Here is a 14,717-nt window from a genome sequence, read left to right as displayed (position 1 = left end):
TCACAATAAAGATTTCCAAGAAATCCCATTACATAGAAATTATGCAGGTAGCTCGGGCAGCACTTTGGATTAGCAGTTTCTACTTTAACCTTCAGACATTAGTATTTTGGGTTTGATGCCAATTAGGGGAACTTAGTTGCATTTTTACTTTTTTTTCCCCTCAATATGTTATCAGTTGACTTAAAGCCCCAAAGAAAGAAACTCAAGGAACAGAGTCCTACTAATGCCACGTACACATGATCAAACAATCTAGTGGAAAAGTCCGGCAGACTCGCGTGTGTGGGCTCCGGCGGACTTTTTTTTACCCAAAAGTCCAGCGGACTAAAAAAGTAGTTTTGCACCAAAATATGTCAATACAGTCGTGTGTGTACTAATCCGCCGTACTTTTGAAATGAACGGACTTTTCCCGCACAGAGAAAAGTCCGTTCATTTTGAGCGCGGCTCCAGGTAGCCGGGACCAGCGAAGGAAGCGTCGCTGGCCCCGTCACCTGGTATGGACTTAAAGGGGAAGCCCTACGCCGAAAAAAACTGTGTGGGGGTCCTACCCTAGGTCAATATCAGACCCTTATCCGAGCACGCAACCCGGCCGATCAGGAAAGGGGATGGGGACGAGCGAGCCCCCGCCCCCCGAGCCGTACCAGGCCATGTGCCCTCAACATGGGGGTGCTTTAGGGAAGGGGGGACCGCACGCCCCCCCACCCCAAAGCACCTTGTCCTCATGTTGATGAGGACAAGGGCCTCTACCCGACATCCCTGGCCATTGGTTGTCGAGGTCTGTGGGCGGGGTGCGGAATTCGTGAGCCCCCTTTAATAAGGGGGTCCCTGGATCCCGGCCCCCCACCCTATGTGAATGAGTATGGGGTACAATGTATCCCTACCCATTCGCCTGTGAAAAAATTGTAAAAAAAACACAACACACAAGGGTTAAAAATAGTTTATTGTACAGCTCCGGGGATCTTCTTCCATCTTCGGGGGTCTTCTCGCCGGACTCCTCCACTATCTTCTGCTAGCTCTTTTACTAGCGGAGGAGCCCGGCTTTCTTCTTCGCCGCCGCCCTCTTCTTTCGACTTTGGGGAGCTTGTCCCCCTCTTCGTTTCTTCTTGCCGGGCCTCTGCGCCTTTTGCCGCTGTCTTTGCCACCTTCTGTTCTTCTGTTATTCTCTTCTTGAGCTTTTGACTCGTCACTGTCTCTGGCCACAATGACAGGCACGTGGCGTGCGGCGACTTATATAGGGACATCGCCGAGTGATGTCCCCGCCCATTATGATGTCACAGTCCCAGCATCCTCTGCGAGGAAGGGCGGTAGGGTATGTGCACACTTAAGTCACTATTAGACCATAGGGCGTCACCTGAAGAAGGAGGCCACGCCTCCGAAACATGTTGTCACGGTAACAGTTTGTTGTGCGTTCCAGGAGCCAGTGCGTACGCAGAGAGATCCTCCCTCTGGCCGCGAGTGATGTCACGCACAGCCGGATGGTCCGTGCATGTGTGTGAACTGAGTGTGACAGCGTGTTAGCACGTAGCAGGCTATACTAAGCCCTTACACGTTCATTCAGCCTCGCTGTAAGCCTTTATAGAGAGCCTGCAAATCTGGAGAATAGGCAGCCGTGGAGGGGTTGTTTGATCTGAATGCCATAATAACACCAGCAGTCTGTGAGTGCAATACCAGTTTTTTTAACATTGGTTATTTTAAATAAACTTTAATACACTAGGGCTGGTGTGCGCTCTCTCTTGTTTTTATACTTCATAGATGTGTCTGCCACCCAGTGGACTTTGGAAAGAGCTGCAACACCCGGAGTGGAGTGAATATATTTTGTAAGATGCACCCAAGTGAACTATATGGGTGGGGACAGCGCCTATCTTGATTCAGGTTATACATTTAATGTGAATTATTGCACTTGAATTTAATATTCCTCCACCCTAAACTCACTCATCCATGTCTTTATGGACCTTGGTTACCAGTGATAACCAGTGATGTGCGACATTTTAATGCTGACCATGTTTTTTAACATGTCTTCATTTGTTTGTGTTTTACCAGTAAACTTGTGATATATTTGAACAGATGACTTGTGATCTACAGGAAATATAGAACAGTTTTAGGGGGTTTTTTTTCTTGTTATTTGCAATGCAACCGTTGAGTCTACAGTTCTGGTTGTGTTTTTGTTTGATATTATATATATATTTTTTTCTTACCAGTTTATGCTCCAAATTTCCCATGGAGAAGAAAGGCATACCAACTTGTTTTAGAATCCGTATCTTTCCTAGAAATGGTGATTATAATAGTGTAACTATCCAAAGGGCCATCATGAGTCCACAATAACCACTTGCTGGCCACCCACAGTAGTTTTACTGCGAGCAGGCACCAACTACAGGCCAGGTGACGTACATTTACATTGCCAAGCACATGCACATGGGCGTGTCTCTCCTGTGACACAGCAGATTTCGGCTCTTGGTACCTGGCCGCTTTGAGTGGCTGGAGTATCATGTGATCACTATACGATCACATGATCACAATGTAAACAAGACTTTTGTGAATGGGTTTCATTCATAACAGTTATGCTTAGTATTGTGATACTGTGTTTGGCCCACAGCTATCACATGGTACCTGGGCCAATCACAGTACCCTGCACCATGTAATAGTTGTGGTCTAGTCACAGCATCGCATTTGTAATCACAGCTGTTATGAATGAAACCCATTAATGACAGTTCAAAACATTGATGTCACAGTGATCAGCAAAGTGTAAAAAAAAAAATCTCTGATCACTTCCCTCCCTCCCCCACCCCTCTCCAAAGTTGTACAGTTTCACTATGGTGCCACTTAACTACTCTGATGAAAGTATGTCAAACCAAGTTTAAAAAATTGAATAAACAATGATTTATTTCTCTTTTTACCATACAGTCACCAGTCAGTATCCCTGATCACAGGCACACCAGTCATATGATGAAGCTGTACTGCAGTGGTGACAGTGTGTAAAAAATAAAAAATTAAATTGTGAAAAAAATGTATTTCATTTCTTCATTTATGACTTTCACACAAACCAATTAATACATTTCTGTCCAAAATGCCTATTTAGGCGACACACATCATGGAGGGACAGAACCAAAAATACATTTATGAAGATATTTGATTTTATTGGATATGTTTTATAACAAAAAGCAGAAAATGTCTATATTTTTTCAAAATTTTTAATATTTTTTTGCATTTATATAGCAAAAAATTAAAACCCCAGTGGTGAACCAATACCACCAAAAGAGAGCTCTATTTGTGTGAAAAAGATTATAAACATTTTATTTGCATACAGCGTTGCATGACTGACCAACTACCAGTTAAAGTAGCACAGTGCTGAATAGCAAAAAATGGTCTGGTCATGAAGGGGGGTAAAACCTTCCAGAGGTCAACTGGTTAATGTGACAGCGTTTGAAAAACAGGTTCAGTTAGATAGTGCATTTGTGTCAATATGTGTGAGCAGAGAGTGATTTTAATAAAAATGATCTAAGTAGAGGAAATATTTACCATTGTTACACCTAGGTCCCCAGTGATATCAGTTGGTGTAATAAGATACAGTAGTCCTGCCCCAAAGATGGCTCCCAGGCATTGTGCCATGATATAAAATACTGACTTTGCAAGTGTTACCTTTCTTGTGCATACAAGAGCAATTGTCACTGCAGGGTTAATATGAGCACCACTGATATGTCCAAAGCAATGCACCATGGTTACAATACCATATCCAAAGCATAGGGAGATAAGTAATAGGTCTGCTGACTGTGAGCTGTCTGCTGGGGTCCAGCTGATTGTTGAACCAAGACCAAGAAAGACAAAGATAAGAGTTCCAACAAATTCTGCAGAGACAGCTTTCCAGAATGACTGTGTCCATACACCTTTAAAGGCCACCATAATGATTCTGTCTACAGTGCAAGTTCCTGGCACAGAAAAGAAGAGTTTTTTTTTATCAGAACTTACAACATAACAAAATAATCGCTGACATATGTTTATAAGTGCTAAATGGGAAAGGATTATTCAAATATATAATTTGATCAAAACCATTTTTCCTAGGCACATTCCAAAGATGCTGCTTGTTATGTGCAGTGCTTGAGAATAGTTTCACAATCAACATCTGTGCTGCATGAATGGAATGTATGACGTTTTAGAGACATATGGGTCCAAGAATAACTGGCATGAGTGGCCTGTGTCAGAAAATATAAGTCACCTGCTTCCACAATATCTTCCTTTCCAAACCTGAACTAAATGTAAGAATTCACCACAAATGGCATAATACAGCTCAATCATTTTCATTGTGTGAAATAATGGGGTAAATTACTAAAGAAATATCAGCTGTTCACTTAGAAAGGTGGAAGTTCACTTTGGAAAGTGTGCGCTCAAATAGTTTCGTAAATAGGATGAAAATATACTCACTTTAAATGTGCAATTGTGTACCTGAATCAAACAAATAACATTCCCACACTTAAATAATCTGACCTATATACTCAAGGAACAGCTTTAACCCCTGTTAATCACCAAACACAAAGAAAATAAAGAATCTCTATATTATATAGTGTGTTGCTCTTCAAAACATTTGCATAAATATATGTGAATCAAAGATAATTACCAACCATATATTGTCAAGATAATTATTCATACATAAAAAGTGCATATACAAATAAAACCAGGTCATATTTATTTTCCAGCCAATGTGCTTGTGTTCTCCAAACCATATTCAACAAATATTGGTATAGACACAATTCAAAGAGTGTACTAATTGTGAAAAATGGCAAAAAATGATGCAGATCGTTCAGTGCTATTAATTAAAATAAAATTAAAGGTCTTTAAGAATGTCTGGAGGGATGCAACATGTCAGGTGGCACGTTGGCACGCCGGTTCAGCTGTAGGACGGATTGCGTCTGTGGTTTGGTAACTCATGTGGACTGCTTACATGTCCTGCTTACATGCATGAATCCTTTTTCTAAGTAAATGAATTTGGAAAAGCTTGATTTTATTTTAATAAATAGTCAGTAAGCACTGTCTCTCTGGGTTTCCTTATGAGCATTTGGAAACTGGAGTGTTCTTCAGAAGTGGACCTTGACTGTGAAGCAGATTGGAGGAGATTGTGCGACAATGCTGTTTTTGACCTCCTTGCAATACTGAGGTCCACCTAAGGAGAACAGAGTTCATCTGGTTGTGCACTTGGGTGGATGTGTTCAGTGCATTGAGAAATGACTGATCTGAAGGATCTGGATGATTTATTGCACTTTTTTTATATTTCACAATTAGTACACTAGAGCTCTTTGGACTCTAAATATACAGTATCTCACAAAAGTGAGTACAACCCTCACATTTTTGTAAATATTTTATTATACCTTTTCATGTGACAACACAGAAGAAATCACACTTTGCTACAATGTAAAGTAGTGAGTGTACAGCTTGTATAACAGTGTAAATTTGCTGTCCCCTCAAAATAACTCAACTCACAGTCATTAATGTATAAACTGCTGGCAACAAAAGTGAATACACCCCTAAGTAAAAATTTCCAAATTGGGCCCAATTAGCCATTTTCCCTCCTAAGTGTCATGTGACTCATTAGTGTTACAAGGTCTCAGGTGTTAATGGGGAGCAGCTGTGTTAAATTTGGTGTTATCACTCTCACGCTCTTATACTGGTCACTGGAAGTTCAACGTGGCACCTCATGGCAAAGAACTCTCTGATGGCCTAGGCTATAAGGAGATTGCGAAGACCCTAAAACTGAGCTGCAGCATAGGGGCCAAGACCATACAGCGGTTTAACAGGACAGGTTTGACTCAGAATAGTCCTCACCATGGTCTACCATAGAAGTTGATTGCACGTGCTCAGCGTCGTATCCAGAGGTTGTCTTTGGAAAATAGAAGTATGAGTGCTGCCAGCATTGCCGCAGAGGTTGAAGGGGTGGGAGGTCAGCCTGTCAGTGCTCAGACCATCCGCCGAACAATACATCAAATTGGTCTGCATGGCTGTCATCCCAGAAGGAAGCCTCTTTTAAAGATGATGTACAAGAATGCCCACAAACAGTTTGCTGAAGACAAGCAGACTAAGGATATTAAAGGAAACATGTACTGTGGTCTGATGAAACCAAGATAAAATTGTTTTGTTCAGATGGTGTCAAGCGTGTGTGGCGGTAACCAGGTGAGGAGTACAAAGACAAGTGTGCCTACAGTCAAGCATGGTGGTGGGAGTGTCATGGTCTGGGGCTGTATGAATTCTGCCGGCACTGGGGAGCTACAATTCATTGAGGGAACCATGAATGCCAACATGTACTGTGACATACTAAAGCAAAGCATGATCCCCCTCCCTTCGGAGACTAGGCCACAGGGCAGTATTCCAACATAACAACCCCAAACACCTCCAATATGACCACTGCCTTGCTAAAGAAGCTGAGGGTAAAGGTGATAGACTGGCAAAGCATGTTTCCAGACCTAAACCCTATTGAGCACCTGTGGGGCATCCTCAAATGGAAGGTGGAAGAGCGCAAGGTCTCTAACATCCACCAGCTCAGTGATGTCCTCATGGAGGAGTGAAAGAGGACTCCAGTGGCAATCTGTGAAGCTCTTGTGAACTCCATGCCCAAGAGGGTTAAGGCAGTGTTGGAAAATAATGGTGACCACACAAAATATGAACACTTTGGGCCCAATTTGGACGTTTTCACTTAGGGGTGTACTCACTTTTGTTGCCAGTGGTTTAGACATTAATGGCTGTGTGTTGAGTTATTTTGAGGGGACAGCAAATTTACACTGTTATACAAGCTGTAAACTCACTACTTTACATTGCAGAGAAGTGTAATTTCTTCAGTGTTGTCACATGAACAGATATAATAAAATATTTACAAAAATGTGAGGGGTGCACTCACTTTTGTGAGATACTCTATATTTGTTATATATGGTTTGGCGCACACAAGCACATTGGTTGGAAATATATATTCTTTATATTGGTTTTATGTGTATATGCACTTTTTATGGATGAACAATTATTTTGCAATATATGTTTTGTAATTATCTTTGATTCACATATATACATGCGATAATAGAGAAATCTATATAATAGAGAAACCACATACAAGAGTTATTTCAAAAACAGGATTGCTGATGGATAATTAGTGTGAGCACAGCTTCCCCTTATATACTAGGGTAAAAGTAACATTTAGTCATTAGGAAAATTGTCATTGCTTAGTTCATTTTTAGCACTAATTTATAGTAAAATTCTGCTCTATACTGTCATACTGGAGGGGAATTTAGTTTATAGCACACAGCTACAGTCCATCTTGTAAATTCATTTTTTGCATTCTGGCTTCTATGGTACCAGAGAATGGAGCATGCTGACAGCATTATAAGTGGGTAATTTATTACACAATTTAGATTCATGATCATATGATTATACATGACAGTAATACATGTTGTGACATTTCTTACCGTTTAACCACTTTCAGACCGGACCATTTTGCTGGTAAATGACCAGAGGTCTTTTTACACTTTGGCACTGCGCTGCTTTAACTGGTAATTGCGCGGTCATGCAATGTTGTACCCAAACAAAATTTGCGTCCTTTTCTTCCCACAAATAGAGCTTTCTTTTGATGGTATTTGATTGCCTCTGCGATTTTTATTTTTTGCGATATAAACGTAAAAAGACCGCAAATTTTGAAAAAAAATGATATTTTCTACTTTTTGTTATTAGAAAAATCCAATAAACTCAATTTTAGTCATACATTTAGGCCAAAATGTATTCAGCCACATGTCTTTGGTAAAAAAAAAGTCAATAATTGTATATTTATTGGTTTGCGCAAAAGTTGTCACATCTACAAACTAAGGTACGTTTTCTGGAATTTACGCAGCTTTTAGTTTACGACTGTCTATCTCATTTCTTGAGGTGCTAAAATGACAGGGCAGTACAAAACCCCCCCAAATGACCCCATTTTGGAAAGTAGACCCCCTAAGGAAATTGATAAGAGGCATGTTGAGCCCATTGAATATTTTATTTTTTTGCCTCAAGCGATTGAATAATGACAAAAAAAAAATTTTTTTTTTTTTTTTACACAAAGTTGTCACTAAATGATATATTGCTCACACATGCTATGGGCGTATGTGAAATGACACCCCAAAATAAATTCTGCTGCTTCTCCTGAGTACGGGGATACCACATATGTGGGACTTTTTGGGAGCCTAGCCGCGTACAGGGCCCCGAAAACCAAGCACCGCCTTCAGGCTTTCTAAGGGCGTAAATTTTTGATTTCACGCCTCACTACCTATTACAGTTTTGAAGGCCATAAAATGCCAAGATGGCACAAAACCCCCACAAATGACCCCATTTTAGAAAGTAGACACCCCAAGCTATTTGCTGAGAGGCATGTTGAGTCCATGGAATATTTTATATTTTGCCACAAGTTGCGGGAAAATTACAAACTTTTTTTTTTTTTTTTTTTTTTTCACAAAGTTGTCACTAAATGATATATTGCTCATGCATGCCATGGGCATATGTGAAATGACACCCCAAAATAAATTCTGCTGCTTCTCCTGAGTACGGGGATACCACATATGTGGGACTTTTTGGGAGCCTAGCCGCGTACGGGGCCCCGAAAACCAAGCACCGCCTTCAGGCTTTCTAAGGGCGTAATTTTTTGAGTTCACTTCTCACTACCTATTACAGTTTTGAAGGCCATAAAATGCCAAGATGGCACAAAACCCCCACAAATGACCCCATTTTAGAAAGTAGACACCCCAAGCTATTTGCTGAGAGGCATGTTGAGTCCATGGAATATTTTATATTTTGCCACAAGTTGCGGGAAAATTACAAACTTTTTTTTTTTTTCACAAAGTTGTCACTAAATGATATATTGCTCACGCATGCCATGGGCATATGTGAAATGACACCCCAAAATAAATTCTGCTGCTTCTCCTGAGTACGGGGATACCACATATGTGGGACTTTTTGGGAGCCTAGCCGCGTACGGGGCCCCAAAAACCAAGCACCGCCTTCAGGCTTTCTAAGGGCGTTACAGTTTTGAAGGCCATAAAATGCCAAGATGGCACAAACCCCCCCCCCCAAATGACCCCATTTTAGAAAGTAGACACCCCTAAATTTAGGGGTACACTAGTGAGACTAGGTAATAAATGGCGGGTGCCCTGAAACTATAAAAAAATAACTAACCAACCAGCGTCACCTGTAACAGTTATATGGTGATCACTGGTGAAAGGGTTAACTAGGGGGCAATCAGGGGGCTTTATGCGGTAGTATATGGGGGTCCCTGGCGCTATAAAAAGCTGCGGCGAACCTAAATACCTACCTGCCTAACTAGCGTCACCTGTGACACTAATACAGCGATCAGAAAAACGATCGCTTATTAGGCTGGGTTCACACTGGAGCGATGCGGGAACGCCACGAATGCGCGGCGGGTTCCCGCATCGCATGCCTCCCGGCGGCAGTTCACACTGCCCTATGCGAACTGCTGGGAGTGTCAGTGAAATGTTAATGACACCCCCAGATCAGTTCGCATATCGCAGTGCGATCTGCAAACTTGGATCGCATGGTGTGAACACCCATGCGATCCGATTCTGCTGCGGACCAAAAAAAGGGTCCCGTGCGAGTTTGCGGCGGGTGCGGCGGGTGCGACACGAATTCAGCCATACTATCTGTATAGCTGAACTCGAATCGCACAGAGATCGGATGTGATTTGCACTGCAGTGCGGTGCGAATCACATCCGTTCTCATAAACCGCTGCAATGTGAACCCAGCCTTAGTGACACTGGCGACGGGGGGTGATCACGGGGTTAAACCTTTATTGGGGGGGTTAGGGGGGTACCTTAGAACTAAAGGGGGCTAACCCTAACTGCCCTAACAGTTATTAGTCACAAATGACACCTGCCGGGTGATCAGGGGGTTAAACCTTTATTAGGTAATAAATGGCGGGTGCCCTGAAACTATAAAAAAATAACTAACCAACCAGCGTCACCTGTAACAGTTATATGGTGATCACTGGTGAAAGGGTTAACTAGGGGGCAATCAGGGGGCTTTATGCGGTAGTATATGGGGGTCCCTAGCGCTATAAAAAGCTGCGGCGAACCTAAATACCTACCTGCCTAACTAGCGTCACCTGTGACACTAATACGGCGATCAGAAAAATGATCGCTTATTAGGCTGGGTTCACACTGGAGCGATGCGGAAACGCCGCGAATCCGCGGCGGGTTCCCGCATCGCATGCCTCCCGGCGGCAGTTCACACTGCCCTATGCGAACTGCTGGGAGTGTCAGTGAAATGTTACTGACACCCCCAGATCAGTTCGCATATCGCAGTGCGATCTGCAAACTCGGATCGCATGGTGTGAACACCCATGCGATCCGATTCTGCTGCGGGCCAAAAAAAGGGTCCCGTGCGAATTTGCGGCGGGTGCGGCGGGTGTGGCGGGTGCGGCGGGTGCGGCGAATGGCTGAACTCGAATCGCACAGAGATCGGATGTGATTTGCACTGCAGTGCGGTGCGAATCACATTCGTTCTCATAAACCGCTGCAATGTGAACCCAGCCTTAGTGACACTGGCGACGGGGGGTGATCACGGGGTTAAACCTTTATTGGGGGGGTTAGGGGGGTACATTAGAACTAAAGGGGGCTAACGCTAACTGCCCTAACAGTTATTACAGTCACAAATGACACCAATGCAAAAAAAAAAAAAAAAAAAAAAAAAATGACATTGGTGTCACTGTGACTGGGGGGCAGGGGTAATTGGGGGGGTGATCGGGGGGTAAAGGGGGGGTGTGAGTGTGCCTGGCATGTTCTACTGTGTGTGGGATGTGTTGGTGCAACTCACTGATCCGCTCTCCTCCGTGTCGGAACGAAAAATACCGACACGGAGGAGAGAATACATCACTTCCTCTCCTGTGTTTACATTACAGGAGAGGAAGTGATGTCACCGGGGATTTCCATTCGTCGGGAGCGATCGCGAGGGGGTGGCCATGAATGAATGGCCGTCCCCTCGTCCGGGATCGCTCCCGAACGAAAACCGACCGCCGCAGGCACCGGGCGGGGGCCCGATCGGGCCCCCGACCCGCGGGAGGCAAAGCACGTACATGTACGTGCTTATGCCTGCCCGTGCCATTCTGCCGACGTACATCGGCGTGAGGCGGTCGGCAAGTGGTTAAGAGATATGACTGATTGAATTTTCAGGAAGTTAGCTTTGAGATTCAAAAAAAGCATAATCTTTCCTGGCAGGGAGGATCTCTTAGACAGTGGTTGCATCATATCCTCTTCTCTCTCTAACTGTAATCAGCCTACATTTCCCATCACTAGATGGGATGGGAGTGAATGTGAGAGGTACACTAGGTTTGCCGTGCATGCCGGAGTGAGAGCAATAATTCTAACGCAAGACCTCCTCTGTAAAACTAAACTGATACCTGTAGATGGTATGGAAAAGTGACAATGTCATTGGAAGTCACCACCATCCCTGAATAGTATATAAGTATACTGATACCTATAGGGGGCTTTTGAAATGTTGCCTCTAGAAAACATAGGGTAATATTGTCACCATTTCACGGGCGCACACAAATTTATGGTTTGGAGTGTTGGGTATCTATTCGTCTTTTTTATATTTTAACAAAAATGTGGGTAATTTATTGCATTTGTTGGCCCTAAGATTTACTTTGGTGTGTTTTTCACAAAAATTTAGCATTTTCTAGATCCTTGCGGTAATAATGTGTGACATAAAAAATTGGGACTGCCACTATTTTATTCTTCAGGGTGTCTGCTTTCAGAAAATATATAATGTTTGGAGGTTTTACAACATCTAAAATGATTTTTTTAACCACTTGCCGACCAGCCGCCTCAGTTATACTGTGGCAGGTTGGCTCGGCTGGGCAAATCACCATAGCTGTACGTATTGGTGGCACTGGTCCCTAAAAAGTGTCACTTAGTGTTCAATTTGTCCACCACAATGTTGCAGTCCTGCTAAAAATTGTTGATCGCCGGCATTACTAGTAAAAAATAAAAAAAGTCCCTAAATCTATCCGATAGTTGTAGACATGATAACTTTTGTGCAAACCAATCAATATACGCTTATTGGGATTTCTTTTACCAAAAATATCTATCAGAATTTGCCTAATTTTGCCTAAATTGATGAATACATTTGATTTTTTTACATATTTTTATTGGATATGTTTTATAGCAGAAAGTAAAAAATATTGTTTTTTTTTTTCAAAATCGTTGCTCTTTTTTTGTTTATAGCGCAAAAAATAAATGCAGAGGTAACCAAATGCCACCAAAAAAAGCTCTATTTGTGGTGAAAAAAGGGACATCAGTTTTGTTTGGGTACAATGTCACACGACCTTGCAATTGTCAGTTAACAACCTCCCACCCAGGAATGGGAGCGGAAGTGAGGTCATCACGGCTCCAGCCAGTCACAGCGCTGGAGCTGCGATACCCGGAAGTCACTCCGGGTATCAGGGTAGCGACGGAGGTGGTGACCGAGGACCGCTGCGGGGGCTTCAATCTCAGATAAGTAATTCATAATGAGCTAGTATGCTATGCATACTAGCTCATTATGCCTTTGCCTTGCAGGGTGTCTTTTTTTTTTTTTTTTCTTAAGTGGCTTTGCTTCCTCTTTAACAGCACTCTGTAAACATCTTGGAACTGAGGAGACCAGTTGCTGGAATTTTGGGAGAGAAATGTTGTCCCATTCTTGCCTGATATAGGATTCAAATTGCTCAACAGTCCTGGGTCTCCTTTGTCATATTTTTTGCTTCAAGATGTGTCAAATCTGGGTGAAAGTAGTATCATGTCTGCGATATTTGGACATGTCCTAATAGGGAGGTTCATTACTGTAAAATTGAATGAGACTATTATGGGCATCCTTGTTTTTACAATATGTAATGTTATATAATTTTAACCTTTGTATGAATAAAAATCTGAATTGTATACATAATCTTTTAGTACAGTCTCAAAAGTCTCTATTTTAAAGAATTTCTGGTCATCATTGGGTATTAAAACCACTAAGCAAAATGTCACGTGTAAGCTGGAATATTCACAATGTCCTAGCTAAAAAAGTAATCTGTCAGTAGGTGCACCACTAAGCTTAACATTTATTGCTTCTCCGCAACAAAATAGATTAAAGAGGAAGTAAACCCTGATGGGTGTTACTTACTCTTTGTTTCCCAGCAAAGGTAAAGCATAATGGGCTACTATGCATCGCATAGTAGCCCATTATGTGACACTTACCTGCAGTGTACCCGTCTTCCTCGCTAGTAGCGAGCGTCCATTCTTCACCCCTCTTCCTTAAGGTGCCGCGAACTCCGGCTCTGTGAGTCGTGTGACGTTACTCCCGTGCATGTGCACGGGATCCGCCTTTTAACAGCATGACCCAAGCTAAAAACGTCACAGCGTGCCCTTTCTAACTCCAGCGCATACACAGAAGAAATCACCGTAAGGCGATTTGCAATTATCTCCTAGACCGTGCAGATCTGGAAGATATTTCAAGCACCTAGCGGTAAGCCTTAATCTAGGCTTACCTGTAGGTTAAAATGGTTGTAAAGGATTTACAACCACTTTAAGTGCAAGGGGCACACATGTCAAGAAAATCGATTTGTACCAAGATATAGGCACTTGCAAAGTTCTATGATCTGTTAAGACTGCATAAACACCTTTACACTATATTGTTAAACCCCTACTGAAGAGTACAAGGCTGCATAGTTTATTACTTTGTGAAAATTTTTAAAGTGATATTAAAGTCTTGTTTTTTTTGTTTAAAAATAACAAACATATTATACTTACCTGCTCTGTGCAGTGGTTTTCCACAGAGCAGCCTAGATCCTCCTCTTCCCGGGTCCCTCGACGGCGCTACTGGCCCCTCCCTCCTGCCAAGTAACCCCATAACACCTTGGCCTCCCTCCCTCTCTCTTCTCATTGCTGGATAGAGATAGGGCTCCAGTTAGTATTAGAGGGGCTAAGGGGGCTGCTGCACACAAAAGGTTTTCCATCTTAATGTATAATAGAATGCATTAAGATAAAAAAAAAAACCTTCTGCCTTCTTCAGCACGCATGACAATGCCCCTGATAATAGTGAGGAAAATGGAAGTGTTGCTACTGGCAGGATCTCCAAGAAACTCTGGAGCTGATTCACAGAAAAGTTTAACAGCATATAGTAATGACGCCTACACACGACCGGACTTTCCGGCAGACTAGATCCAACAGAATTAGTCCGTCGGACAATCCGATCATGTGTGGGCTAATCCGAACGTTTTACATTAAAAAATTCTGATGGACCTAGAAATAGAACACGTTTCCAACGGACCAAATATGACGCAAGGGAAGCTATTGGCTACGGCTATTAAACTTCCTTTTTTAGTCTCGTCTTATGTCATCGCGTTCAAAACGAATGGACTTTCGAATGGACTTAGTCCGTTTGTGTGTGGCCAAGTCCGTTCATTCGGGAAAGTCAGTTGGAGCTCCGCCGAAAGTCCGCCGGGAAAACCGTCGGACCTAGTCTCCCGGAAAGTTTGGTCGCGTGTACGCGGAATTAGGCTTAATGTCCAACATACTGTAAATGAGATGTTGGAAGAACATACATTTTAATTTGTTTTAGCTAAATCGAAGAAGAAAGGTTACATGTAGAGATCTGCGGCCCTCTACTGTCTGTATCTGTATATGCCTGGGCTGCTGATAAATTATTTACTTCCTGTCTCTGGTTGTTGGATTGAAAACCCCAGAAAGAGGAAGTGT

General features: G+C 42.7%; 1 protein-coding gene across 1 annotated transcript in view; it reads right to left on the bottom strand.

The window, feature by feature from the left end:
- The window catches only part of LOC143997197 (aquaporin-4-like), a 79,211-nt gene that overhangs the window by 20,028 nt on the left and 44,466 nt on the right, over positions 1-14,717 (bottom strand). Inside the window, exon 2 of the mRNA XM_077492690.1 lies at positions 3,514-3,920. Coding sequence (XP_077348816.1) covers positions 3,514-3,894 — 381 coding nt within the window. The 5' untranslated portion in view covers positions 3,895-3,920. The remainder of the gene's footprint in view (positions 1-3,513; positions 3,921-14,717) is intronic.

Source organism: Lithobates pipiens, unplaced genomic scaffold, assembly GCF_037356315.1.
Source record: "Lithobates pipiens isolate NorthernLeopardFrog02 unplaced genomic scaffold, aLitPip1_a1.2 Scaffold_19, whole genome shotgun sequence".
Classification (NCBI taxonomy): Eukaryota; Metazoa; Chordata; class Amphibia; order Anura; family Ranidae; genus Lithobates; species Lithobates pipiens.
This window is presented reverse-complemented; position numbering and strand designations above follow the sequence as displayed.